A 27,415-nucleotide genomic window follows, 5' to 3' on the forward strand; every position below is an offset into this window, starting at 1 on the left:
CTAGAACCTCATGTAGATCAGATAAATACAAGGACAAGAAATTTGTGTGTCAGATCAGCTTGAGCAAATTGTCAGAATAGGCAGATTTCGATCGTAAATCTAGATCATCTTCGGTGCAGCAGATAGTTATTGATTGAAGAAGTTCAACCACACTTCAAATTGGTATTTGATTTAAATAACTTTGAAGTTTCTGAATTCAAGGTTTCATGACCATATGATACTTTAAGTGTTCCTTCTCTCTATCTGCTGAAAGCAAAAGATTTTCTCATGATCATTGTCGAAACCGATTAAAAGAGTTCGATACTCTTCTGCATGTTCCGAATTCACCTCTTTCCACAAACAAGCTACTGAATTTGCTTATTGACTCCAAAATCAAATCCTAGACAGGTGCTGTATACCACTGAATCTCTTCTTGAGAGTATTAAAGTTTACCAGAATTAGACATGAGTATACGCTTTAGAAGTATATATGCTTTCAGATGCCACTGACATTTAACTTCAAAGTGGAGCAAAAGAATCATGGAAGGATTGAAGTGAACTTTATTGATTGTATAAGATTGTTTGATACATACATTCTAAACCCATCAACAGCATTGTGTCAGACATCAGAGGAAACCTATAGATTGACATTGGCAGATGGGCTTGCTATACATCAAGGATTGAGATCTATACAAATACATGTGAATTCCATTCCATGCAAATTCTTAAGAAGAGACTAAACCTGCTGAGTGCCATTAAGTTGCCCTAAAACTTGGTTGCCAAGCTCATACTGGTTTACATCTACACTGTGAACCTGCTCAGCATCCGAAGGAGACCGGTGATCATGCATTCCGTCGTAGATAACTCTCAAGATGGTTGGGTTAGCAGGAGACCATTCCAGCCTCTTCCTTGCGTTGCACTCTTTCCGCCGGCATCTGTAGTAGCTTCTGCACTTAAGATGAAACAGTAGAAGGAAACAAGATGAGCTTTCAGCAATTCAATTCTCTTTTACCTGCAATTAAGATCAAATAAATAGATATCCTCACCTGATCTTCCTAATGTTTTTGATGTATTTTTGGCCATACTTGTTCCACTCATAACCATCTTCAGGAATTGAAGGTTGCTTGTTAACTGTTGGTATTGGCTGCTCTTTTTTATCAGTATCTGTTCCTCCTCTGCATACACAAGTAGCAACTTCTCATTACATGCATGCATATGATATTGGATAAATTATGCTAAGCAAGGCCAAAGCACATGGAGAAATGAAATGAACTCATCTTCTCCAAATTGTCAAAGGCCTGCAGAATATGTGAGATGATAAGCAAGCTAAATACATATTTCCCCCAAACTCGTGAACGATATCACAAATATGCAAGGCATTGTCATATTTAAGTGCCACTGAAGGAGCCTTCAACAATTAGAAGAACATGCGCTGCTGCTCAGCGAAAAGAGGCAAACAAGGAGGACAACAAAATGTGTGTGTGTGTGTGTTGTTGTTGTGAGAATAGAGAGATAGAGAGAGCTTACAGTGAAGATGAGGATGGATTAACCTTAGACATGACACTAGAAAACTTGAGAATGGAGGGTGTGGAGGGGAAGAAACAGGAGGTGTACTTTGCCCAGAATGTTAATTAAAGCTACTTTGAGGCTTCTGAGATGGAATGATGGTTGAACAGTCAATAATGTTGTCATTGAGACAGAGTTGCGTGCATCATAGAATTACTGTGAGTTCCATTGACAACTCTGTGCTCTTCTCCTCCTTTCATCCAAAGACATGAACAATCGTCATCCTATTGTTTGGTCTCTTCAATCTCGATCACCAACTACACCTGTCTTGCAGAAAATAATTCATAGCACAAATTGCAAGTCTCTTTCAGCTATTTCTTTCAGACAATTTCTCATCTCAATGAAATGCTTGAATGGCTTTTATTGTGGAACACTTACAAGCTAATTAAGGTTATGTTATGCTGCATTCAATAATGTTAGTATCATGGTCTGCAGTACCGAACTGTACCACCTGATACGGGCGGTACATACCAGTCCGATAGATTATCGGTACGCGGACCGCCTGTTATCTGTCCGAGCGCACTGTAGTACTGTAGCAGAGCTATAGTACTCGGTACACCTGAGTATACCGCTCGATACACCTGGGTGTACCACTTGGTATACCGTACCGTACCTTGATTAGTATAGAATAAATCTCACAATACTAACTTGATTTAAATGTTTTGGTCCAACTTGAAGTATTCTTTGGGTGGTCTGTGCACTGTGTTCCATCAACTTCAAGTTATTTGAAGCTCCACTTTCTTTCTCTTTGAACCTTTCCTGTACAAGTCATTCATATAATTTAGCTTTGTTAAGATGACTTAATCTAATTATTTTGACTCACAGAAAGTAGTAATGAAGTTTCCTGTGGTCAAAGAATGATCAGACTGTGTGTTCAGAAACAATTGATGTTGTTAGATGTGAATGTGATTGGAGTTGGGACTTTGATAGGTTTTGACTACATGCCAATTGATAAGCATGCAATGCAATATGAGTGGCCAAGTTCTTCTGTCTTCAGTCAGCAACAACTTTTCCCATTTGCCTATGTCATCATTCAACCCATTTTGCAAGTAAACATGGAGTTCCCCAAAGAAAGAGGGAGAGGTGATGTGACCAAAGATTGACTTCTCTGGTTGTGCTCATTGTGCTACTATTGTTTGGATCAAAGGTTCTAATCATCATAACAACATATTATGCATGCAATTATATGTGAATTGATCATTATTCAAGCAGTAATTATCAGACAATGTCTCTCTTGTTCAAAGTCTAAAAGAGATATAGCAAGTAAAGGATGCCAGTTCAGACCCATAGCAAGTATAAGAAACATCATTATGTTGGCAATGAGTGAAGCCAACAAATATAGAAATAGCTGTTTGAGATATACTTGTAATATGTCTAATTCTTGCAGAAGAATGCTTCAGTGCTTCCAACTTATACATGAAGGTGAGAAAGATATAGATACTGTGATGTTTGGACATGAGCTTAGTAGGAATTATAGTTAGTGGTCTCAACAATTCAAAGAAAGTTGAAGAGTTTTTTCTTATTCTATTGAAAACTGTGTAAAAAGAATACAATTCTTCTGTAGGAGCCCTGAAAATGGTGAAACCCTGATGCATCCCTCACTGTGATTCTATCTCACACTAAGAATGTATAAAGATACTCAAGAATGTCTGGGAACATACATCACAGAATAAAGAGGAGCAAAAACCCTTGAAAAACAGCCTTTTATTGACAGTTCTTCTCGCTGTATTCGCGAGTTCTAAGTGAGCGAAATAGATTGAAACACTTGCAATTGAAAGAATCTTCACTAATTTTTCTTGCGTCAACAAGCAAGCAATTGATTAAGTTGTACACATACTTCTAACAATCAGCTGAGAAGAGGTAGATCATCAGATGACATGGATAATTACTACATCCAGAACTCAAAAGGGTCCACAGTGACAAAATAGCAACTAACAGAGCAATCATAATCTTAATGCAAGAAAAAAACACAAATACCAACCACTTCCATCTAAATCCTTTTAACACATGAAATGCATCTGATTTAATTTGCAACATTTACTTCCAACTATATCCAATAAATGAACTGCAACTAACACGTGCAACTCCAGAGCTGGATGACGATGAGCCGAACTACATCTGCATAACTTTGACTTCGATGTATTTCTTCTAAATGTGAAGGGAATTCTGAAGGAGAAGGAAAGCTGGATGCTTGATGGCTCGATCAATTCTCATTGCAAATTCTCGATGGCAGAACTATAACCTCGAGCTGAGGTTCATAGCAGCTGGATAATTAATAATCACTATTTGTTCTCCGTCACAAGTAAATGATTGTCATTGAATGACACAAATGCATGTTGTGTTGCCATCAGCATAACCCTCTGATTCTTCAGATTCACTGTAACCAAGACAAGACTTTATTAAATCATGGAGAGAATTCATCAGACAACTTCACATTTCATATAAATATTTGTTTATAACATTAGTGCATAGTACAAATGCACAAATGTAACAGATCAAGTCTTCAAATTACTACCTTACGCAAAAGAAAACCAAAGTATCTACATTGGAATTGTATATGTAATGGGATTTGAAATGCTACAAGACAATCCAGACAGAAAATTAGGTCTCAGACTTTGAATATATTTAAATATCTCTGTTTGTGGAACAATCCAAGTTTTAATAGAAACTAACCTAGTGAACCATGGTAGTTCTATACTTCTAATTCAAAAGCTTATCTTTGTCAGCTCAAAATAAGTTGAAGTTTAAATTAATGCATGATGGATTTTAGTTAGTCAAGACATGTTTGCTCATCAAGCCAATTGCATTTTCAACTTTCGTAGGGCACAGCTCTCACGGTTTCCATCAGCGTTTCCAATTTCAGGTACCATATCAATGCCCGTTCATAACCAGAGTGGTACGGTTCGAGCACATTCCAGCATATCGTGTCGAACTACATTAATACTGCAGCCTGAACTAATGCATGATGAATTTTGATTTTTCACTCAAATCATGTCCTCTTCCATCAAATCAAAAACCCAGAATACTAAAACTTGTTGGAGATAAGGTTTAGATAAGAAGAATGGGGAAGAAGGATATGGGGATGTTGCCTTTTTAGTTGTCTCATAAACCCTGTTGATGATAGGTTAAGGTAAAAGCTTATTTATTTCTCTACTTGGTTCATGGCACATGAGGCTCTTTTAACTGGGGCATAAACATTGTCTACAATATGAATTAAACAATAGTTTGATATATATATGGAGCAGGTAATTTGTTTTTCATGAACTAGTGCTTGTTCACTATGTATTTCACAATATATTCATCTTATGGACATCTATTCCATAAGTAAATGAAGAAACTTATACTGTTGAGCAATCCGAATCTCTGAGGATGGCACACAAACTATAGTGAATGACCAACTATCAAAATTTTATGCTTTGTAGGACTTCCTTTGCTTGCTTAATTTTTGTTCAACAGTTTTCTATATTTAGTTTGACATACTTTTTGAAGATTATTTGAACAAATTTAACATAGCATTTATTATTTGAACAAATTCAACATAGGAATTAAAAGTTCATGGTCAGTAACTGTGACATACAATTTGATACAAGAATAACCTCTTTTTCCATAGAAGCATTCTGTTAATGAAAATAAGGTTCTAAGACTTCATAAACATATTTCTAGATTTTCATATGGATCTTGTTTTTGTTGGTTAGTAGAGAACTATACCTGATTTCTGTTCCATTGGTACTGAGTGTCTTTAACATGTTCCAACATTTGGCATTTCTTTCATTTCCGAACTGGCAAGTATATGGGCACATTTCTAAACATGAAGATGAAGTAAATTTTTCACATGACAAAATCAAAGAATCATTATAAGGCATGTCCTAATCACTGAGACAACTATATACCCTTGGAAACCTTGACAATGGTCCACAACTGATTTTCTTGGTACTTTGTGCCCTGAATTGGTGGAGGTACATGATCCAGATATTTCAAACTAGAGATCCAATAGACACTAAATAATTGGGACCTTATTGCTTGTTGTTGTTGTCGTAGATACAGTGTCCATAATAATGTTGTTCAATTTGTAGCTATAAATCCACGATTCCCACTTCCGCATTTGTTCAAACATAACCGCAAAACAAAAAACTACTAAACAATTTGAAACTATCATAAGGTTCAAAACCTTTTATCTGCCACAATTTTTTTATCTTAAATTAAATACGAAACTAATAAGTTGAAAGTCCAGAATATTTTATGTAAACTAGTAAATGGCCCAAGTGGTTCAATGCAAACCACAACCCAAAAAGGCGAACCAATTATCTGCACCCACTACCCACCATCAAGTTAAGATGTTATCAGACTCCAAAAGCAATCTATGCTCCAGATAAATTTGAACCAAATTAATGGAGCCTTAAAGTAAGATGATTGTGGAGTCAAATTCATCATGTTTTCCACACTACAGAAAGTGATTTGTGAAGAAGAAATCCATATTTACTCATGCTGCATAGTTCTAAGTTAATGAATGTCTAAATAATTGAGTTGGTAACTTGCTGATCAAAACTAATAAAAGACAGCAGAATTACCTGGAACCAGTTTTTTATCAGTTAAACCCTAACAAGGGTCCATGTGGTTGAACTAAAACCTGGGCATGTTAAACTCAATAAGAGGGCTAAAGAGGGGGAGGTTATTGTCAGCTATGGAATCACAAGGGCGTGCCAAATTCAGTTGTGCCAGATGAGTGATGTCAGTCAATTTTATATATAGCATTAAGTTCTACTAAAAAAATAGATATCAGATTAAACTCAGTCCTTGATAATTGTATAAACATCAATAGAATAACAGTTACGTTAATAGTGGCTCAGCTAATTTGACTTCTACTCTCAGCCACCTTTCACAATCCTTAAAAACCCCAAAGTTGTAGTAGTAATTGTAGAAACTAACAGCAGTGACCATTTTTCAATACTGAATACATTAGTCAAGAATGAATAGTTGATTGATGCAACATATCCATCTGAAAATTTTCTTGTTCCTGTTCAAAATGATAAATGATTTTGTGTCGAACTAAATATCCCTAATCTGATACCTTCCATTTTACTGAGATGACTTGTATCTGCAAATAGCTACTTCTAGTTTTCCATTTCCACATAAAAATGTTTGCTTAGAATCTTTGTAAATAAGGATCAACTATGATATTTTCAATACATTGAAGATGCTAGCTAGCTAGCCCAGCTGGTAAAGACCTTACAGATAACCACAAGGTCTTGATATCAAATCCATCTTATTCACTTACCCTTGCCCCAAAAAAGAAAAACCAATTCATAATCAAACAGCAAGCTATGATTACAGTGAACACATTGAGCAACAAATGCTTATTATTAAGACAACATGACAACATCAGCTATTGATATCTAGAGTTCATGGACATTCATCTACACAACAAAGTAAACCAACTCAATTTTAACATTATCAAGCCTCAGTCTCGGTACTTCCCAGCAACTTTCCATTCTTTGTGTTGTTTTTCTCTTCTGAACCAACATATTTGTTACCTTTCATGAACCCTCAAGAACTTGAGAGAAGATTAACTGATTAACCCAAACTATCCGTTTCAAAGCCCTACAAAACCTTGGATATGAATCTTTTGTATACATCTTTTAAATATTTCTTAAAAATAAAAGAAATTCAAACCATAAATACAATTGTTATTGCTCCAAAAAATGTTTGAAGTTTCAGATGAGACCAAACTGAAAAAATAAAATTTTAGGAAATAAAATATAAAAAAATGGTTTCACTTAGATGAAGATGCTGAAATGGATTCTGGGGTGAAAACCACAGAAAAATTCATATTTGAAATTGAATAAGAAATACGGATAAATGGCCTGTGTGTTTGAGAAAGAATATAGGTCCAAAAGATATTTAATTCAAAATTCTGACTAGTCTTGTCAAAGACCTGTCAACTTTGTTAGTTCTGGTGGTTCCAACAATTTAGGTCTAGATTCTGTAATTTCGATCCAGCTTCACAAGCCTAGACAGTTTCAGCAATTTAGGTCTATTTTTGGATTCAACATCTATGGTTCCGATTTAAAATGGGTTATTATAAAGAAATATAGTAATATAAGCTGACCAAAAAATTGTAGATATTTGACCTTCATGTTTTTTTATCATCTATTAATTAAATGAGTAATTAACAGGCCACGTGAAGTTTTACTCTTTAAGTTCATACAAAATCTAATACGTAATATGTTGCCAAGTTTAAGGAACATAAAAAATAAGAATACTACTCGTGTTCTAATTCCTTATAATCGTACCAAGTTTTAAGCTTTCAAATAATTTCTCAAACAAGATATGATAAACGTTTGCTTGTGTTCACGTGGACACAAGTATGCCACATTCCAAACAAATATTGGATGTATACAGTCCCATATTGTTTCCAACTTCTGGTCATTTTTACATTCCCTTGTTCAGTCTAAAATTAACAAATTTTATATATAACATTTTCTGTAATAACACAATTATCCTTTGAAATGTTGAACAACTTTGCTTCCCTAACTATCATTAAGTGTTACGATTTCATATCTTTGAAATTTTTTCCATTTAATTTTTGGTCGAAACTGTCGAAACAATCCAAGGGTCAAAGTGAGAATGAGACAAAAAAAAGAAGAAGCAAATCTTAACTATATTTGCCACTAAGAAAGGTAACAATATCTCGTAAACTTTGTATCAGGGCATGCATGCAAAAGAGAGAAGAGCGATAACATCACTGAACAACATTGAGAAATTTGAGGAACAACTGAAACAAAAATTTTAATGGGAACCCAACTATTTGCAACGTGAAGCCCATGACCAATATGTCAAGTCTCCTAAATGGAATTTAATCCAAAATCTGCCGTAACTTATGAAGATGAAGACAGTAAGAAACATTTCAGGAAGCAGCGCACTAAAGCATGACAAGAAAACACTTACATTGTCTCAAATTCCCTGATCTCAAGAAGTTCCTTCCCCAACAAGTCCATCCATTTAACGTTTCTCTTTTCGACCTGTTCTGAATCTGATGCTCTTGGCTTCTTTAGGCTGCTCTTCAGAGAGATCTCAACTTTCCCATCCTCCTCAGTGTTCTGCTCAACCACAACCTTTTCTTCAGAAGGCTTCTCCTCCAACACAACAGAAACTGGAGCTTCGGTCGGGGCAACGTTTTTGGCATCTGCCCATTGCGACTTCGGAGGGCAAGGCGGGTAACAGCGGACCGACGACCTCGAGCAGCAGACGAGCGTATAGTGGCAATCGCAGGATAAAACCCTCATGTCAGATCACAACCATCGAAAGCCCATTTGACGAACCAAAAGGGGAACTTCCCGACAAAAATTGCTCTCAAAACTCAGAAACTTTCGATCAAAACCAGCAGCAACTTCCTCGATGGTAACCTCACAATAAACTCGGCATCGGACTGGAAAAAGATCATAAAGGGTTGGAATCCGAAGCAAGGAGCAACCTTACCCCTAGGGAATGAAACTCCAGAATCCAGAACACCAAATCCGGAATGAAGATAGGATTCTGCTGCAATTTTGGGATCGCTCTAAGCCACACGGAAAGGAGAACTCCAGGAAAAGCAGAAGAATGGCATCTGGGTGGAGATACTGCCAAAGAAAAGAGAAAAGGCGAAGAAAAGGAGTCCCCCAGCAACCAAGATCGCAACTTTTCTCGCCTTGCGGTCGATCCACACTTGTGAGTCCCCAGAATTCACCAGAAGATGGAAAGTTTTCAGAGACCGGGTGGAGAAATCAAGAACAACGGAGGTCGAGAAACGTAAAATCGACTGGGCTAAGGAGCAAGAGGATAATAAACCAGAATCGGACGGGCTTCTTCCACAGCCACTCGGTGTAGGGAACGCAACAGACCGACGCCTCCTTTTCGCGCATTGACCGCTGCTTTATGGTTATACTGCCCAACTGTGATTTGATAGCCACCTTTTGCATGCTGTGTTCTTGTCGGCTGTCGTGCGGTGAAGCCATCGATTAGCCCTTTTATCGGATAAGTTTATATAAGTAAATTTTATCCCTCTTTTATTTCCACACTCTCTCGTGATCATTTTTCTCAGTAATAAGAACTGATTCAATAAATTAAATCAAAACAAATCAATGATGAAATTAAATTTAAAATTCAGTTATAAATTATATTTAAAAATAATTAGACCATATTTTTTTAAAAAAATATATATTTAATTATATGTATGCAAAAAAACATTATGCAATGCAATTTTAAAATATAAATACATATGAGAAGTCATTCATTGTTCAAGATAAGACAGTTCGTGATCTACTGAGGTGAGGGTATCCAAATATTTGAGACATTCTGCATGTACCTAATGCATCTAAATCTTTGGACTGATGATTCATATGTCCCGAGAACCAACTTCTACAACCAGGCAGCAATTAAAATCTTACATATTTGAACTACTTTCAGATTTAGAGGGAGGGAGGCAGGTGGTAGAAGATGTTGAGAGGCCATTTGTGCATCTGTCAATCTCAAATATGATGTATTAGTTGACAGAAACATGTATTCATTTAAGATTACATCAAACAGTGACCTGACCTAGATAATATCTGCAAACACACTTGTTCACCAGGCATGGATAATGAAATGCATTTGGGGGTTTTACCAAACTCAGTAGATCACAAAGGCACTGCAAAATAGAACATTAGATAAGGAAGATCAACTCTCTAAGTAAATTCTGAAAGAGTTTAAGCTCAAAACAAAAAGGGAAAGCATAGTACAAATTGATCCTGATACAGAGAAGGCCAGTCAGAATAAGGGAACCAGTAAGCAAATTGGGCATAAATGACAAACAATGGCAACTAGAACACAGTGGGTTGACATATCAACCTCTACTAATTCAATGTGGAACTTGTTCAATGCAAAGATGATGGCAAAGCATAGGATGTAATGAATAAGAATCTGTTTGATGGACCACTAGAATATCTGTAGCAGCACAAAGGAGACTCCAAGGCCTGGAAATTGCATTTCAAGGTTGTAATTGTGACAGCACTAAATTATTATTTTCTTAAACACTATTGGCATCTGGATTTTGATAGTGTTAAATTAAATGTGGCAACTTCTAAATCATCCACAGCAGCAGTGATAACAACAGTGACAATGGCGACAACAATACAAGTATCGTTACATCACAGACAAATAATAAATTTCTTGATATGACAGCAGTAACTGATAACAGCTAATACAATTGAAACAAGTGCACAAGGAAAATTAAAAGTATACATTGTGCTTATCCAAAGTCTCAATGATCAACAAAACTTTTGACTCCCTGACAAAATTTTGTCCTGAAGCACAAAAAGCACATGCAGAAATACTTTCTTTAATCAGCTACTAGAGAATGAAACATACCCCAAAATACTTTCTTGCACTTTGCAGAAACCAAAAAAACAAGTCCCGCAAATATTTAGGTGCCACAATTTATTGAGCATGACATTAAAGATTCTCAAGTTGAAAGCACACCAGGATCAATTTGGAAATATGACTATTGTTGAGCCTTGTGAAGCCAACAATTAATGGCCTAATCAAGTGAAAGAAAAACAAAGGTGTACATTTCATAGGTACTTACTAGATCCCCCATATGATTATGATCATGAGACCAGTTTCAGTAAAGAGTAAAGAGTGGGCATTATTTACACACATGTACAGCTATTTTTCAGAAGATTGAATAGTCACCCATCAAGTTAAGACCAGAATACATCCTTCATGTAAACAAGCATCCATGATATCCAAAATATCCCCGAAATGCACTGCTGCTTTAAATCAAGAGAAAGGGTGAACCATGACAATAGTCCAATTGACAAACAAAATTGTTGCCTAAATGCAGCCACATAGATAAATTGACAGTTTTGTCTAAATTATGAAATAAAAGAAACACCAAGAAGTGGTCTTAAAGATCCAAACAAAGACCATCGATGGGCAAATTGAAGTGATTAAACTCATCGCTTCTTTGAGACACCAACAGTCTTTCCCCTCCTGCCGGTGGTCTTTGTGTGCTGACCACGAACACGAAGACCCCAAAAGTGACGAAGTCCACGATGATTCCTGCAGCAGAGGGGAGTGACTCTTAAAACTTAGTCTGTACAATGCAGAAGTTCATAAATCAATAAAATTGTACAAGATGCCCATCCATGACATAAACGCAGAAGTCAGAACAAAATGTGCTCAATCCCAAAACCTGCGGCAATGGCGTTATTGACCCCCCTTTCTATCAAAGTATATTTTAATATATAAAAAATATGGTACAATTTAAAACAATTAACACCAACCAGCACCAAAGTTCAGCCACAACATGACTTGCCTTCCTGCAAGGCTATCTGGATAAAAGGGTGACTAAAATTTCATTTACTATCGATACCATCATAGAAATTCAATTCGTGTTGCATCGTTCAGCAAATGATATAAAGAATTGATATCAATAAAATCTACCTGGTCACCATATGCAACATTTGTTCAACATCGTCACAAATCACAGCCCATGACCCAATAACTTAAGAATTTAATTAACGGCACCAGTAACAAGCCATAGAGTGAACCATATGCATCATACCTTACTTGAAAGTGTAAAATAAAAGACAAACGTGAAAGGATGACCATCAAGAGTAGCAAATCTTACAACTCATGACAACAATCCCACTTGCACATAGAGTTACACAAAGAAAAAGTTCACTCAGGAATGCTCTTCATGATATCATTAGCCGCATAAAAATATAAACAATGCAGTCAAAAGCAACCCAGGATAAGAAAAGATGATAAATAGACATTTGACATGCCAATTCGAGGAACTAGCAAATAGGAGAACATTTAATCTTATTAATTTGATTTTCAAAGGTTTGTTGCGCTTTTCTTGTCCACTAATACTCATCTAGACCCACTACAACTTACACCTAACCAATCAGAAGAACAATCACTAATTCACATTGACCTATACTCCTCAAACCTGACATCTGCAAAAGCCTAGTGTGTCGGGTCACCCATTTGCATTAATATATATTCCCACAACCTATCTAGTAGCCCAAAAACAAAGTCTACCAATGACGAATAGAATCAAGATAATTGATCAACCAGAACTTCTTGTATGACTAGCCATGCAAATAAAATATGGTAAGAACAAAAGGAACTCCGATAAATCACAGAGAAATAAAAGGGAAAAAATTCTAGACCACTTGTATTACTTGTCATGCTTCCTTTCCCTTCCACAAAACATAACTAGCAAAGTAAAAAAGAAAAGGTTCAAAAGAAAGTAAATACAACATGTAAGGGTTTTGTCCCATAAATGAGAAGACACTGAGAAGATATAAATGTGTCAAACATTGTCAGGTGAACTAACAAAGGGGTGAAAGACAATATAGAAAATTAAACGTTAAATAGATGACAGAATGCACCTAAGAATGGATAGAACATTTTGACCAGACAAAATAGTGAACAGAGTATGATTATGAATAAAATTAGATTTACATATTTCATGGTGACGAATTAAATGCATATTAAAAAGCAACACAATTAAATATTCTCAAGAGAATCAAAGGAACTGGAGAGCCAGGAGTGGCGAACCTTATCTTCTTCAGCCTCTCAAGATCATCCCTCAGCTTCATGTCCAAGCTATTCGAGACAATCTGAGAGTACCTGCCATCTTTATAGTCCTTCTTCCTGTTCAAGAACCAATCTGGGATCTTGAACTGGCGTGGATTAGCCACGACCGTCATCAGGTTCTCCAGTTCAGCAGCTGAGATCTCACCGGCCCTGCAAAAAAAAGAGTTAAAACCAATATCTAAGGTGCAAATACTAAATACAAGCTCTTAGACTAATATCGAATCAAGATTTTCCAAAAAGGAGGAAACATCAAAGGAGAACAACCTTTTGTTCATGTCCACGTCGGCCTTCTTGCAGACGATATTGGCGAAGCGGCGGCCGATACCCTTAATGGAGGTAAGGGCGAACATAATCTTCTGCTTCCCATCGACGTTCGTGTTCAGAACACGAAGAATGTGCTGGAAATCCTCGTTCGCGACCAGAGACTGCAGATCGAAACCGGCCACCAGTAATTGAAACACGAAACGAAACGATCTCGATGTCAAAAACAACTTGATTTGCATGAAGCACTCACCATGGCGACTTTGCCTTCCACTGCGATCTCTCGAACGGCGGGACGGCAGCAAAGAGCAGAATCTAACCCTAGGAAGCGTTAATATAGAGTCGGACCTGTGGGCCACAAGCCGGGCCCATGTAGTCCATCGAACGGGCACTATGTACCACGGGTCGGGCCCATATAACCCACGAGATGGGCCTCACAAAGAAACAATCATCTTATTTTGACATTAAGATTCATAATAATAATAATAATAATAATAATTTATGAAAAATAATAATATATTATCTTAGATCTTAAAAACATATCGATTCAAATTATGTTGGATGTCACAGTTCTCGGAGCCCAAGATATTTTGATGTATCTTTTTATGAGTGATATGAAACGCATGTACCAATAGCGCTTTAGGTGCCACGTATGACCACGTAGGATGCCACAGGCATCATCTACGTGTAAACGACCGATCGGGGAGGTTTTACTGTTGGGCCCCTGTGCGAGCCCACGATACCTTTGGGCCGTCGCCATCGAGGCGGTGAGCGCACCGCTGTCATCGGAGTCTCCTTCGCTTATTTACGACCGGCGTTTTCACCCGTCTTTAACCGACTCTACTTTAACGCTTTACAGTAAGCGACCGCCACCTGTCGCCTTTGGATTGGCTCTTCGGCATCCGTACTGGCTCGCTCCATCCTGCCCTCCTTTTTCTCCTCCTCGCTTTCCACTTCTCTCTCTCTCTCTCCTCTTTCCCTTTCCTCTGGTTAGGGTTAGGGTTTTCGTGTTCCTTCTCTTCCGCTTTCCCAGGAGCAGAAATCGTGTAGAGAGCGAGGTTTTTGAGGGAGATTTGGCGGATCCGAGATGGGATCGGAGGCGGCCGCCGTCGTCCCGACCTCGCTGGTGCAGGAGAGCTTCGAGGAGCTGGAGAAGCAGCGGGAGCTCATCACCTGCTGCACGCTGCTCTGGAAGGAGCTCTCCGACCACTTCTCTACCCTCGAGCGAGGGATCGAGATCAAGTCCGAAGCCCTCCGGTCGAAGCGCGAGTCTCTCGACGGCTCCACCCGGCGCACCCTCGACTCGCTCCGCCGCCGCGAGCTCTCCATCGATAGCGCCGTCGACCTGGCCCTCGCCAAGCTAGACGAGCGCCGCACGGCCGCAGTCCAGGCCCTTGCGGCCTCCTCCGCTGAGGCCAACGAGCTCGATCTCGCCGGAAAGCTGCGATCCTTTTGCACGAAGATGGATTTCGGTGGATTTTTCGACCTCGTGGTCGCCAAAAGAAAGGAGGTGGAGCTTCTTCGCTCGCAACTCCCGGCAGCCCTCGGGGACTGCATCGATCCTGCCAAATTTGTTATCGATGCGATCTCTGAGGTATTCCCTGTCGATAAGAGGCCGGTAAAGTCACCAAATGATTTGGGGTGGGCCTGCGTGTTGATTTTGGAGTCGCTGGTGCCGGTCCTGGCGGATCCGGAGCTGGGATCGGCGAGGCCATTGGTGACTCGTAGCATAAGGGAGCGGGCCAGGGAGATGGCAACGGGGTGGAAGGAGGGGCTGGAGCAGCACGGAGGGATCGAGAGCGTGAAGCCACCCGATGCACACACGTTTCTCCAACACGTGGTGACTTTTGGAGTCATAGAGAAGGACGACAAGAACCTATACAGGAGGCTTGTGGTTAGTTTTGCATGGAGGAGGCAGATGCCAAAGCTGGCTATTTCATTAGGGCTCGAGGATAGTATGGAAGGTGCAGTTTTCTTATATCCTTCATTTTTTTTATACTTGCATCGTTTGAATAATATGTTGAACATTAATGGGTCTCACCATAACTTAATTCAGTTTAGGATTTTCTGAAATTAGACCATAGCAGTTGTAGGATGACAAATTTGCACATCTGTTGTTCCATGATATCTTGGTTGTAGTTTCTTGTAATGTGTACATGTACAAGAACACCAATACCTTTATGGTCAGTTCTGACTGCGAGACCATTTTGTATGATAAATGGTTTGTCAAAGAGTTAATCGAGGTTGATGCAGATGACATGCAATTGTTCCTTTTGAAAACTTGGAGTTTGTCAAAATGCATGCCAGTTGTTCTGAAAGAAAGAGGAAACAAGTTTTACTTTTTGACAACTTGGAGTTTGTTATCTGCATTCTTGCCGGATGACATGAAACATGCAAGTGAAATTGTACAAAAATTTCAATAATGATTATTAATATAGCACTATGTGTAGATATTGCATTATTTTGTATTTCATATATCAAGAAAGGATTTTCTTTTTGTATGATTTGTATTAACAGTTGTTAGATAGATCGTTTCTCCCACTAGAAGGGAAGATGGTGTTGTACATAAGGATTGTGAATTTACACCTGAATAGAGCTTGGCTAATCACATCGATTGATAGCATTAGATGGAAGAGGAATTTTCTTTTTGTATGATTTGTATTGATGGTTGTTGGATGGATCGTTTCTCCCACTAGAAGGGAAGATGGTGTTGTACATAAGGATTGTGAATTTACACCTGAATAAAGCGTGGCTAATCACATTGATTGATAGCATTAGATGGAAGTGGAAAGAATAGAAAGTATATAATTTTGTTGGGATAATTAAGGAAATAAATATAGAGAGAAGAAGAAGGATTTTTCATATGGTTTTTATTGTCTTGCAAAAATGTTTATGATAAAGTTCCTAAAGATTTGTTGTGGTATGTTTTAAGAAAGAAAATAGTATCCAGTAATTTTAATAATGTTTGTGAAAATATACATGATAGAGTAGTAATTAGTATTATGACTGGTGAGGGTATCTTGTTTTCTATAACTAAAGGATTCTATCTAAATTAGTCTTATCTTTTTTTGCATTGATAATGGATGAATATACTAATCATATACTTGATAGAGACTGTGCTGTATGTTATTTACTAATAATATTATTTTAATTGATGAAAAATTAGTTATTATAGAGACATGCCTTATATGGTGCACTATTTCCACATTTGTTACCGGTTTATATTCATTTACTTTTCTCTTCGTATCTTATCTCAAAATGGTCTTCAGTAATATGGCCTACTTGGTCACTAGCATGTATTATTATATCATGATTAACATCCTGGATCCTCTATGCTTTAGTGGCTTAGTAGTGCTGGATTGTTGCAGAATGTTGAGGTCAGTGCTCCTTAGTTATGAACATCAATGCTTTTTAACTATATTGGTAGATGAACATATGATAATTGTTATGAAATGCCACCACTATAAAACCTTTACAACCATGATTCTTATTCTGTTGTTCTTGTATCTTAGACATTGTGTTTAGACTTTAGAGTAGATTTATCAGGACATATGCTTCCTATCTAGTGGCTAGATTAATCTATTCTTTGAGTTATTCCCTCAACGTGAAATGTGTTTGTTGGCTGGATGCTCTATCTAGATGTCCACAACCGGTACCGCTGTTAGGTGAAAATTATTGGGATGTTCATGAAGTTCTTAATTCAAGATTTGCATGAAGTCCTTAGAAACTATCAGACTTGCTGATATTCTTCGTTGTTTATATTCTAGAACTTCATGTCAATTTGTTGTTAGTTGTCTTCATTTTCTGATCTTTGTTGGAATTATTGCTTAAGATTCTGCTGGGTAAGAAAATGCTTCTAATGAAAAATGAATGCTGCTGCTGGTTGTTCTTATGGAAGGTTATGTTTGTCTAGATGCTTGACTTGAATTTTTTTTTTTTTTTTACATTTGTAGATATTATTGAAGAATTAATTAGTACAGGACATCAGCTAGATGCCATAAACTTTGCTTATGAGGCTGGCCTTCAGGACAAGTTCCCTCCTGTTCCATTGCTAAAATCCTTCCTTGAAGATTCAAAGAAAGCAACTTCGACTTCAGAGGATCGCAACAATTATGGGCAAACTGCAGTATGCCTAGTCCTTCTGGAACTTTTGGTTTTAATTAAATTTATTACAAGTAATCAAGCAGTAGGATCTTTATAATTAGTCCTATAATATGAGCTGAATGTCTCATATGGAATTGTCTTTTTCTTAGCACAGATTATTCTGTTCTATTTGGTCTTTTATTGTTACATGGGCCATTTGTATATATATCTGAGCTTTGTAGCCATCATGATCTCATTGTGTGAATATGTAGCTTGTCTTATATTTTACATTGATGTTGAAGTTAGAGGTGCTCATTCCGTTCTATTGCAGAATACCACGTGCCGCAAGGAGCAGTCGGTTATTAGGGCTGCCATGAAATGTATTCAAGAACACAAGCTTGAAGCTGAGTTTCCACTGGATAGCCTCCAGAAGCGACTTGAAAACTTGGAGAAGGCCAAAGTGGAGAAGAAAAAGCCTTCCGGTGCTGGTCCTGCCAACAAGCGGACCCGAGCCAATAATGGGGGACCAATGCCACCTGCCAAGGCTGGTCGTCTCACAAACAATGCCTGTGTCTCCTCCTTCCCTGCTGCTCCTGCCTATGTACGATCGCCGTCGGCCCACACCACCTACCCAGCAGCAGCTCTGTATCCTTATGATAGGCCATCAGGACATGGAATCTATGGCAGCAGGAGCCCACCAGCTCTCAGGGAACCCTATGGATATCCAACCGAAGAAGCAGCCCCTGTTGCACTTGGTGCCTCATACCCCTCACCACCTATGACCTATCCAGCCTATGGAGCTTACCACAACGGTTTGGGAGGTTACAACAATGGACTGGCGCCAGGGTATCAGCAGGCTTACTACAGGTAAAATAGGTACCAAGACTCGGACAAGGTTGACCTGTGGTCGGATGATATAGTTACTAATAATTCTCGGTTATTCGATTGTGGCCTATTTTGTAGTGACTAACTAAAAATGTAGAATGTGTGTGTGCTTGCTAGATGGCTTGCTTTTAGTTTCTTGTTTAGATCAGCTGTATTCTGCTTTAACCTACTGCATGTAAATTATTATATTCGACAAAAATTGCATTATGCTTAATCCCTTATTGCTGAACAAATTTTATATTTCGAGTTGGATATGGCACCATGGTTCAACTCTGCTTGATCTCTCAGATGGTCTTGCTAGATAATTGTTGGATTTTAGATTGGAAATGAGATCATGAGCAATTAGTTTGAAAGTTTGAATCAGAATATTATGTATGTGATTTGAAGTTTTCCGGGATTGTCATCTCATGTATATGAAACTCTCAGCTTTACGAGGAACTTTCTAGCCAAGTCACTGGAGTTGGAAGATGAGTAAAGGTTCGATAATTCTCTCTTTTTTATCTTTCGTAGAAAGATGTCATCTATCTAACTTGACTTGTATGTTCCTTAGAGAGTCCTCCGTGGATTACCTACTACAAGTTTGGCACACCTACAAAAGTCTCCCTGATTTCTAACAGGTGAATAACATTGCATCTCACGCTCCATTCTCCTTTTTCATGTGACATATAATTGTACTCTGCAATCTAAATGTGCTTACCAACTCCTTGGGAGTTGGATGTGACAAAGGAAGAGCTACCGGCCATGAACTAGTAGTGTTCATGAATTGAGGGAACCTTTCCTTTTAATAATCATGATAGATGGATAGTTTCTCTAAGGTTTTATTTTTGTGGGTCAAATAATGGATCAATTATTATTATTATTGATGATTTTTTTTTTTTTTTTGCATTTAGACAGACTCTCACAGTAATATGAAATCAATACAACATGAATATTCGAGGAATCTTAAGGTTTTCTTATCGTTTATGACTCCATTATCATATATTAAGAAAGCTATCTACTTATCTTTCAAAAATTAAATAAAAGATTATTTTTGGTCAATTGTGGATGGACGCTCGTTTTTTTTTCATTATTTATCTTCTTTTTTTATATTTAGACGACTCTTTTGATTGTGTTTAAATTTTATTTTTTTTATTTTTATTTTTTATCTTAAAAATAATACTATATGTACCAAAAGGACATTTATCTTTGACCAAGCTCTTATATTTATGAACTGAAGAAAACAAATGAATTGATCCACATGAAGGGGTTTTGATCAATAATTCCTTCTACTCCATTGCCCACTTACAAACACTTTGATCAAGAAAAAAGCCACAAAACATTCAGAATACTCCCAAGGATTCCTTGAATCAGAAGACCATCAGACCATTCAACCTGACTGGTTGCTTGTTTGGTCACAGCACACAAGTCAACTTTCTTCAGATACAAACCAACACAGCAGACTACATGACAACAGTCCAATTCCATGTTAACTGGACTCGGATACAGTCTTAAGGAACACTGAGCCAAATGAAGCCTGGAATTAGTGTCAGCAAAATCATTGAGCACCATATTTGATATCAACCTTCCACAGAAATGGTCAAAGCATTGAAGAGACAGAAAGAGAGAGGATTTGTCATGGTGGGCAGTGGCAGAGCACTATCTCACCAACCCCATTCACCTACTATCCCATCATTTTCTCTTCAATTGTTATTTTATGTAGTTGTAGGAGACCTAAAAAACTTTTGATTTTTTCACACAAGTCATCTAAATCTTAGTATTTATATGGAAGTATTTGTGATTTGTTTTGACTGATGGTGATTCTTGAGGTTGCTGCTGTAAGATTGGTAGTCTGCAACTTGGATGTAAGTAAATTTATTAGATTAAGAATAGAAATGCCATCTTCTTGTCCAATGAATAATAAATCAACTCAATTGATAAATCTGAACCACTAACCAAAAAAAAAATCCACTTATTATAACCTTACAAATCAACTTAATTATTTTCTAATATGTAGAACCAAACATTACACTTTACATCCTCATCAAGATTCACTTGATGCTCCAATTACAACAAATTACATATGAACATGGAGATCTCATATATTAGATGTCATTTTACTCAGCATTTTGCTTTGGTTTCACATATTATCTCACATGTTTTTTTTTTCTAATTATGATCTTAATTTCATAAAAAAAATATGGGATTAAAAAAAATTCACTAGATGAATAAAGATATAATGATAAATATGAATCTTTATATGCACAAGAGGAATACACCTACAATATTTTTCATCAATCTCAATCAGAGGATCAAATTTACACAAAGCAAAAAAAAAAAAAAAGGACTTGCATATAAAAAACAAATTGAGGGGCTAATGTTCAAAATCAAATGATTAAAAAATCCTATTAGAAAAATATTAATCTTATTTTTTTAATTATAAAAAAGTTATTTTTACTATTTATGATAATTTGATACTTTAATTGATGTATTTTTTAAAGTATTAATTTGGTTAATTGGTAAGAATTTTTGATAGTTTATGATTCTATATTTTAATTTTCCTGTGTTGTTGGCTGGTGTGATATAGAGAATCTGATTGCTGTGTCGCTTATCGCCACTATAAATACTCCCTGCTGATCTCCTCTCACCCTCGCGCTCCTTTGCCATCCTCTGCTCTTGTGCCGTTCTCTGCGACCGCTTCATCAGCCGCCCTACGAGGTGAGAGAGCTCCTTGTCCCGCGATTCACTCTGCTCCACTGACTCTGTGCTCTTTCGGCTTGCTCGTGCGTGGCCTTGTTCTCCCGCTTCTTCCGTCTTTCTTTGCTCAAAGAGGTCTCCTTTTTGAGTTGGGTTCGATCTAGAACGACTCTGGATTCCTTTTCTCGGGTTTTGTTTGGTTAGTATGCCGCTCTGTTTCTTGGCGCTGGATCTGTTGCTTGCTTTTCTTGGATCTTTGCCCTTTGTTGCGCCCAAGTTGACACCTTTTATCGGGCTCGTTTCTGGTTAGGTCATGTGCTCTGGATCTGTTTTGTTTGGTTGAGGATCTTGATCAGAGTAGCGTGCTTCCTCTTGGATCTGGTTTTGCATGTGTGGTTGCTTGTAGATCTGGTGCCGAGCCGATTGGATAAGCTTTTAATCCTACCTTTTTGGAGTATGTTAGATGTCAGATCCGCAGCTTTCGTATTAATTTGGGTTTCTGGTGGTCAAGATGAGTAGATCTGGTACTCTTGAGTGTAAATTTTGGGCCTTTTTCTCTGATTCATGTGTTATAACTTCAGAGTGGTGTTTGAGTCTTTCGACTGTCCTTCGCTTGTTTACCATTAGCTATTCACAATTTTTTGTTCATTTTCAATGTTTATTTACTTGTTTGGAAAACTTATTGTTGGAGTTTAAATATGAGTTGGGTTCTTTTCTATAGAACATGGAACCCTATCATCGGTGATAAAGCTCATTTTATATTAGTCTTCCCATTGAGGGGGATTTAGAATTTAAATGTAATGTTGGGCCCTTTTGCTTGTACCATAAGTTTGCACTTGGATCCACATCTCAAGCCTATGAATCTTTCATTTGTCATGCACATGTGGGGATGATGTTGGAGTTTAAATATACGATTTTGCTTGCACCGTTTTCTTGCGCTGGATCCAAGCCGTCAATTTTTTATTGGGCATGCATGTGAGGGATGCTAGAATTCAAATATTATTTTGTTCCAGTCTGATCAGTTCAAGCTTTCAGTATAAGTGGTAACCCAACTCATCATTTACCACATTTATTTTGGGGAGTAAGCTGGTTTATAATTAACCTTTTTTAACTTTTTCCCCATGTGGTTTTTGATATATTCTTTTTTGGGAGTATAAATCTCTGTATTTTCATTTCTCTAAGTGTTCTGATCTTGTTTCGGTCTCCAGTTATTTAAGTAGGTTAACTGTCATAAAAGACCACAAATGACCTTGCTTGTGAATTTTATACAAAGCAATTAATTCTTACTATATATGTGTTTATTGAGTTCTTCGTGAGAGAATTGATCATATATGTTTTCCCCTGGTGAATTTTATTTGTTCCATTCTTGTTGTTTTACTATTTTTCTGGGATAAATTAGATTGTCGTCATTTAATTAGCCTTTTCTTCTCTTTGTATGTAGAAAGATGGCCTCACACATTGTTGGATATCCTCGCATGGGTCCTAAGAGAGAGCTCAAGTTTGCATTGGAATCCTTTTGGGATAAGAAGAGCAGCGCCGATGATTTGCAAAAGGTTGCAACTGATCTCAGGCATTCCATTTGGAAGCAAATGGCTGGCGCTGGGATCAAACACATTCCTAGCAATACCTTCTCTTACTATGATCAAGTGCTTGATACCACGGCAATGCTTGGTGCTGTTCCTGAGAGGTACAATTTCACTGGTGGAGAGATTGGGTTCGATACCTATTTCTCTATGGCCAGGGGAAATGCCTCTGTGCCTGCTATGGAGATGACCAAGTGGTTTGACACCAACTAGTAAGCATCTTCAGCAGCCCAACATCTAAACTGGATTATTGATTTTGTTTTATGGCTGACGTTTAACATTTTCTCTTAATCTAGTCACTTCATTGTTCCTGAGTTGGGTCCAACCACAAAGTTCTCCTACTCTTCTCACAAGCCAGTGTCTGAATACAAGGAGGCAAAGTCTGTAAGTAATTGGATCCTTTTTTATTTCTTGACTTATTTTGTCTGATTATCTAAGTGATACAATGTACATGACTTAATTATACAAGCCAGTGATATTAAGATGCCTAATAATGGCCTGACTTTTTGAATCAGTTAAAACTGAGTGTCCCATTAACATGAATTGTAAAGCACTGTAATTCTTCTGTGGTTATATCAAATTCTCAAATTGTGACCTACGAGTTTCATTGCATAGAGCTTTTTAGCCTTTCATCTGTGTGGCACAAAAGCCGTAAAGGTGAAAATATTTCCATGTTTGTCCAATTACTCTTAGCTCTTGAGACTATACTAATTCTGATTGGAGATAGTTGTGAAAGCTTCATAATCTTAACTTCTATTTGTATACTTCAAATCCAGTTTAAACAATAATTAAATTTGCTATGTTTGTCCCATTCATGCAGCTCGGAATTGAGACAGTTCCGGTGCTTATTGGTCCTGTGACTTATTTGTTGCTCTCAAAACCTGCTAAAGGTGTTGAGAAATCATTTTCGCCTCTGACACTTCTTGGAGATATTCTGCCAATTTACAAGTAAGGATCCATAATAAGTTTCTAAGATACTAGTTTGATTTCTTTTTTTCTTTATCCTTTAGTTCTATACTTAAGATATCACCATAAACAGGGAAGTTATCACCGAGCTGAAGGCAGCTGGCGCTTCATGGATTCAGTTTGATGAACCAACCCTTGTAAAGGATCTTGAGTCCCACCAATTGGAAGCATTTACAAAGGCCTACACAGAACTAGAATCATCGTTGTCTGGCTTAAATGTGCTTGTAGAGACATACTTTGCTGATGTCCCTGCAGAAGCCTACAAGTTAGTTTGTTCTTATTTTGATTGATGTACCATAGAGCATAATATTTGGAAGAGATTGTCATTCTTTTGTTTCTTTAGGACCATCACTGCATTGAAGAGTATCTCAGGTTTTGGATTTGATCTTGTGCGTGGAACCAAGACACTTGACTTGGTCAAAAGTGTAGGCTTCCCTGCTGGCAAGTATCTTTTTGCTGGAATTGTGGATGGAAGGAACATCTGGGCTAATGATCTTGCATCCTCTCTCAGTACACTGCAGGCTCTTGAGGCCATTGTTGGCAAAGGTATTTATTTTCACTTTTATATCTTTCCAGCAACAATTCTTTTGAGTTGCCACTGATGGTATGTGCTGGTTGTCTATAGACAAGCTTGTTGTCTCAACTTCATGCTCTCTCATGCACACTGCCGTTGACCTTATCAATGAAACAAAATTGGATAGTGAGATTAAGTCTTGGCTTGCTTTTGCTGCACAAAAAGTGGTCGAAGTGAATGCATTGGCAAAAGCATTGGCTGATCAGAAAGATGAGGTCCTTATATCTGTCTCTGATTTCAACTTTGTCATCTTTCCATACATTTTATTGTTATGGTTGTAGATTTATAATAATTACCCTATTTTCATAACCACCTTTTTGATCAGACATTAGTTGAGACCTTTTTTGCATGTCAGTGCCGATTAGGTTAATTTCTTCACTGTTGATTTTGCATAAGCAGGCTTTCTTCTCGGCAAATGCTGCCGCTCAGGCTTCAAGAAAGTCATCTCCTAGGGTGACCAATGAAGAAGTTCAGAAGGCTGTAAGTATTAAAAAATTCAAGTTACTTATGATTTCTAAGAATGGCTTAAGAAGTTAATGGTGGCATTTGCCTTGCAGGCTGCTGCTTTGAAGGGCTCCGACCATCGCAGAGCTACAAATGTTAGTGCCAGGCTAGATGAACAACAGAAGAAGCTAAACCTTCCAATTCTGCCTACGACCACAATAGGTTCATTCCCACAGACAATGGATCTTCGAAGAGTCCGACGTGAATACAAGGCAAATAAGTAGGTGTTCTCTAATAAATTGCCAAATTTCTTTCAATCTTTGACTCTTGTATCTACTCTCGGATTCATCGCCGCATTTGCAGAATCTCTGAGGAGGAGTACGTGAAGGCCATCAAAGAGGAAATTAACAAAGTTGTCAAGATCCAAGAAGAACTTGACATTGATGTCCTGGTCCATGGAGAGCCTGAGGTGAGCATGTAGGAAGATTATCTAGTTCTACTTTAGGAAGATATGATGATTAACTAGAGCAGGATTAAACAAGATTAAATTTAGTGCATTGCTTATATTATAAACTTGTAACATCATTCCTCCCAAGGACTCAAATTTCTGGTTTCTAAACTCTAGTCTATTTGCTTTTTACAACACAGAGAAACGACATGGTTGAATACTTTGGGGAACAGTTATCCGGCTTTGCATTCACAGTCAATGGCTGGGTGCAATCTTATGGGTCTCGATGTGTTAAGCCTCCCATCATTTATGGCGATGTTAGTCGTCCCAAAGCGATGACTGTCTTCTGGTCCAAAATGGCTCAGAGTATGACTGCTCGCCCAATGAAGGGAATGTTGACTGGCCCTGTCACAATTCTTAACTGGTCATTTGTTAGGAATGACCAACCAAGGTGGGCTGAATTTCCTGTTCTGAATATAGACCTTAAATTCTGAAGATTTACTATGTTCTGTCTATCAAATTCATAGCATCATATGTGCTTGCCACCAGGTTTGAGACTTGCTATCAGATTGCTCTTGCCATCAAGAAAGAAGTTGAGGATTTGGAAGCTGCTGGTATTCAGGTAAGTGTTCTATTTCTTGACAAATTTGTTTAAAACCATGGTTTGAACTTTTGCATAATACTGCTGCGTCTGAGAAAAGCTAACTATTAGCTGTTTCTGGGCCAAAACCTGATTGTCTGGAGAACACAATAATAACTCTGTCCAGGTTTAATCAATTTCTGAAAGTATTAAGTCAGGTTCATTTTATCATAAACACCCAGGGAAAATGGGTGAGTAAGCTGTGTAGAACTCTTCCATCTTAAAAATCAATAAAGATGTCTCAACCCTACATTTTTATGGCCCAGAAGTGCATATATATGTTCACACAAACATCAATTACAAATTTAAGGCATTGATGACTAAGAGCACCTTGGCAAGGCTAATAAATTTTAGTCTCTGTGCTACATGGCTGTCATTTATTTGTACTATCGCAGATTCATAAATGATAAAACGTTAAACAAAGCTAAAATTTGTTTGGGACAGAGGTAACAAAGTTAGGACAGGTTCATAAATGATAAAAGGTTAAATTATTTCTTCACTTTTGTCTTACCCAAAATTTAAGGCTCTTCCACTGCTAATATGCAGGTTATTCAGATTGATGAAGCAGCTTTAAGAGAAGGCCTTCCTCTTCGCAAGTCGGAGCAGGCTTTCTATTTGGATTGGGCTGTCCACTCCTTCAGAATCACCAACTGCGGTGTCCAAGATACCACTCAAGTATGCTCAGCGATCTTTCGGGATGTTAGAAATATGGTTTTCCATGATTAGGCTCTCTCGTCTAACATCGACACTTATCATACAGATTCACACCCACATGTGTTATTCTAACTTCAACGACATCATTCATTCCATCATCGATATGGATGCCGACGTGATCACAATCGAGAACTCACGCTCCGATGAGAAGCTTCTCTCTGTGTTCCGTGAGGGAGTGAAGTATGGTGCTGGCATTGGTCCCGGGGTGTATGACATCCACTCTCCCAGGATACCATCCACAGAAGAGATTGCCGATCGCATCAACAAAATGCTTGCTGTTCTTGAGACCAACATTCTCTGGGTTAACCCCGACTGCGGGCTCAAAACCCGCAAATATGCCGAAGTCAAGCCTGCTCTTACCAACATGGTTTCTGCGGCCAAGATTCTTCGCACCCAACTTGCCAGCGCCAAGTGATGACTGACCAACCTAAGCTAATCAAGAATTCTCTACTTTTGTCCAATAATATTAATCGGAGTTGTGTTGAGCCATGCTGGTTGTAGGGATATCAGGTTTATGTTTTATTAGTTCTTCTATTTGCCCAAGTTGTCTTGTGGACTTTCCTACATTTGAAATCCAACAGAAATGAGATTGTGGGTGTGATATTTGTTTTTGATAACCTAAGGAAGCTTCTGTTTAATGTGTCGACTTAATAAAGAATATAGATCATTTGGTTCATAATTATTCTGTGAGTTAATCAAATCATGGCTAATCGGAATCGTTACATACAAATCAACTTCAACTTACAAAACCTATGTTTAATTTCTCTACCATAATTAGTTTAAACAACACTATATATCAAGGAGAAGGAAGTTACTTAAGAACAATAGCAAATCATGAGTAAGATGCTATTTTCTAGTCTTAGAAATAAATTTGTTTCATGCAAAATGGGATTCCTTATGAGCCCTTCTTTCTTTTAATTGTTTTTCCCTCCTCAAAATATTACCTAATAAAAAGATTTAATTAAGTTGATTGAGGCT

General features: G+C 37.7%; 3 protein-coding genes and 1 long non-coding RNA gene across 6 annotated transcripts; 2 read left to right on the forward strand and 2 right to left on the reverse strand.

Annotated features, from left to right (window-relative positions):
* Positions 1-516: 516 nt before the first annotated feature.
* On the reverse strand, positions 517-9,608 carry LOC103990920 (uncharacterized). Of its 3 annotated transcripts, none has more exons than XR_010488364.1 (4): positions 8,490-9,492; positions 3,621-3,921; positions 1,025-1,153; positions 517-925 (listed from the first exon to the last, which is right to left on the reverse strand). It is a non-coding gene; the product is annotated as an uncharacterized LOC103990920 (long non-coding RNA). The 3 variants fall into 3 exon arrangements; XR_010488365.1 differs by having other exon boundaries at positions 517-930; XR_010488363.1 differs by lacking the exons at positions 517-925; positions 1,025-1,153 and having other exon boundaries at positions 3,361-3,921; positions 8,490-9,608.
* Positions 9,609-11,296: 1,688 nt separating this feature from the next.
* On the reverse strand, positions 11,297-13,786 carry LOC103990919 (small ribosomal subunit protein uS13z/uS13y/uS13x). Its single transcript, XM_009410215.3, has 4 exons — positions 13,681-13,786; positions 13,431-13,591; positions 13,128-13,316; positions 11,297-11,618 (listed from the first exon to the last, which is right to left on the reverse strand). The coding sequence occupies exons 1-4, from the start codon at positions 13,681-13,683 to the stop codon at positions 11,513-11,515; spliced, it is 459 nt and encodes a 152-aa protein (XP_009408490.1). The 5' UTR covers positions 13,684-13,786; the 3' UTR covers positions 11,297-11,512.
* A 602-nt stretch (positions 13,787-14,388) lies between these two features.
* On the forward strand, positions 14,389-18,635 carry LOC103990918 (FRIGIDA-like protein 4a). Its single transcript, XM_009410214.3, has 3 exons — positions 14,389-15,391; positions 17,381-17,553; positions 17,842-18,635. Exons 1-3 carry the CDS (start codon positions 14,515-14,517, stop codon positions 18,379-18,381), a joined length of 1,590 nt encoding a protein of 529 aa, XP_009408489.2. The 5' UTR covers positions 14,389-14,514; the 3' UTR covers positions 18,382-18,635.
* A 2,323-nt stretch (positions 18,636-20,958) lies between these two features.
* On the forward strand, positions 20,959-27,038 carry LOC103990917 (5-methyltetrahydropteroyltriglutamate--homocysteine methyltransferase 2). The gene is made up of 14 exons (XM_009410213.3): positions 20,959-21,089; positions 22,510-22,863; positions 22,948-23,035; positions 23,472-23,599; positions 23,691-23,882; positions 23,961-24,163; positions 24,243-24,406; positions 24,591-24,671; positions 24,749-24,915; positions 24,999-25,104; positions 25,284-25,534; positions 25,633-25,705; positions 26,270-26,398; positions 26,484-27,038. The coding sequence occupies exons 2-14, from the start codon at positions 22,514-22,516 to the stop codon at positions 26,850-26,852; spliced, it is 2,301 nt and encodes a 766-aa protein (XP_009408488.1). The 5' UTR covers positions 20,959-21,089; positions 22,510-22,513; the 3' UTR covers positions 26,853-27,038.
* The last annotated feature ends 377 nt before the right edge of the window (positions 27,039-27,415 follow it).

This window comes from Musa acuminata, chromosome BXJ2-7 (assembly GCF_036884655.1).
Source record: "Musa acuminata AAA Group cultivar baxijiao chromosome BXJ2-7, Cavendish_Baxijiao_AAA, whole genome shotgun sequence".
Lineage (NCBI taxonomy): Eukaryota > Viridiplantae > Streptophyta > Magnoliopsida > Zingiberales > Musaceae > Musa > Musa acuminata.

Bases quoted from the DNA above. Each gene is read 5' to 3' on its own strand.
- LOC103990917 (XM_009410213.3), top strand. From the start codon at position 22,514: ATGGCCTCACACATTGTTGGATATCCTCGCATGGGTCCTAAGAGAGAG. The intron at 24,672-24,748 runs GTAAGTATTAAA...TTTGCCTTGCAG, and splicing joins ATGAAGAAGTTCAGAAGGCT to GCTGCTGCTTTGAAGGGCTC. The intron at 24,916-24,998 runs GTAGGTGTTCTC...CCGCATTTGCAG, and splicing joins CGTGAATACAAGGCAAATAA to AATCTCTGAGGAGGAGTACG.
- LOC103990918 (XM_009410214.3), top strand. From the start codon at position 14,515: ATGGGATCGGAGGCGGCCGCCGTCGTCCCGACCTCGCTGGTGCAGGAG. The intron at 15,392-17,380 runs GTGCAGTTTTCT...TTACATTTGTAG, and splicing joins GCTCGAGGATAGTATGGAAG to ATATTATTGAAGAATTAATT. The intron at 17,554-17,841 runs GTATGCCTAGTC...GTTCTATTGCAG, and splicing joins ACAATTATGGGCAAACTGCA to AATACCACGTGCCGCAAGGA.
- LOC103990919 (XM_009410215.3), bottom strand. The intron at 13,317-13,430 runs GTTGTTCTCCTT...TTTTTTTTGCAG, and splicing joins GACGTGGACATGAACAAAAG to GGCCGGTGAGATCTCAGCTG. The intron at 11,619-13,127 runs GTTCGCCACTCC...CCTCTGCTGCAG, and splicing joins GAGAGGCTGAAGAAGATAAG to GAATCATCGTGGACTTCGTC.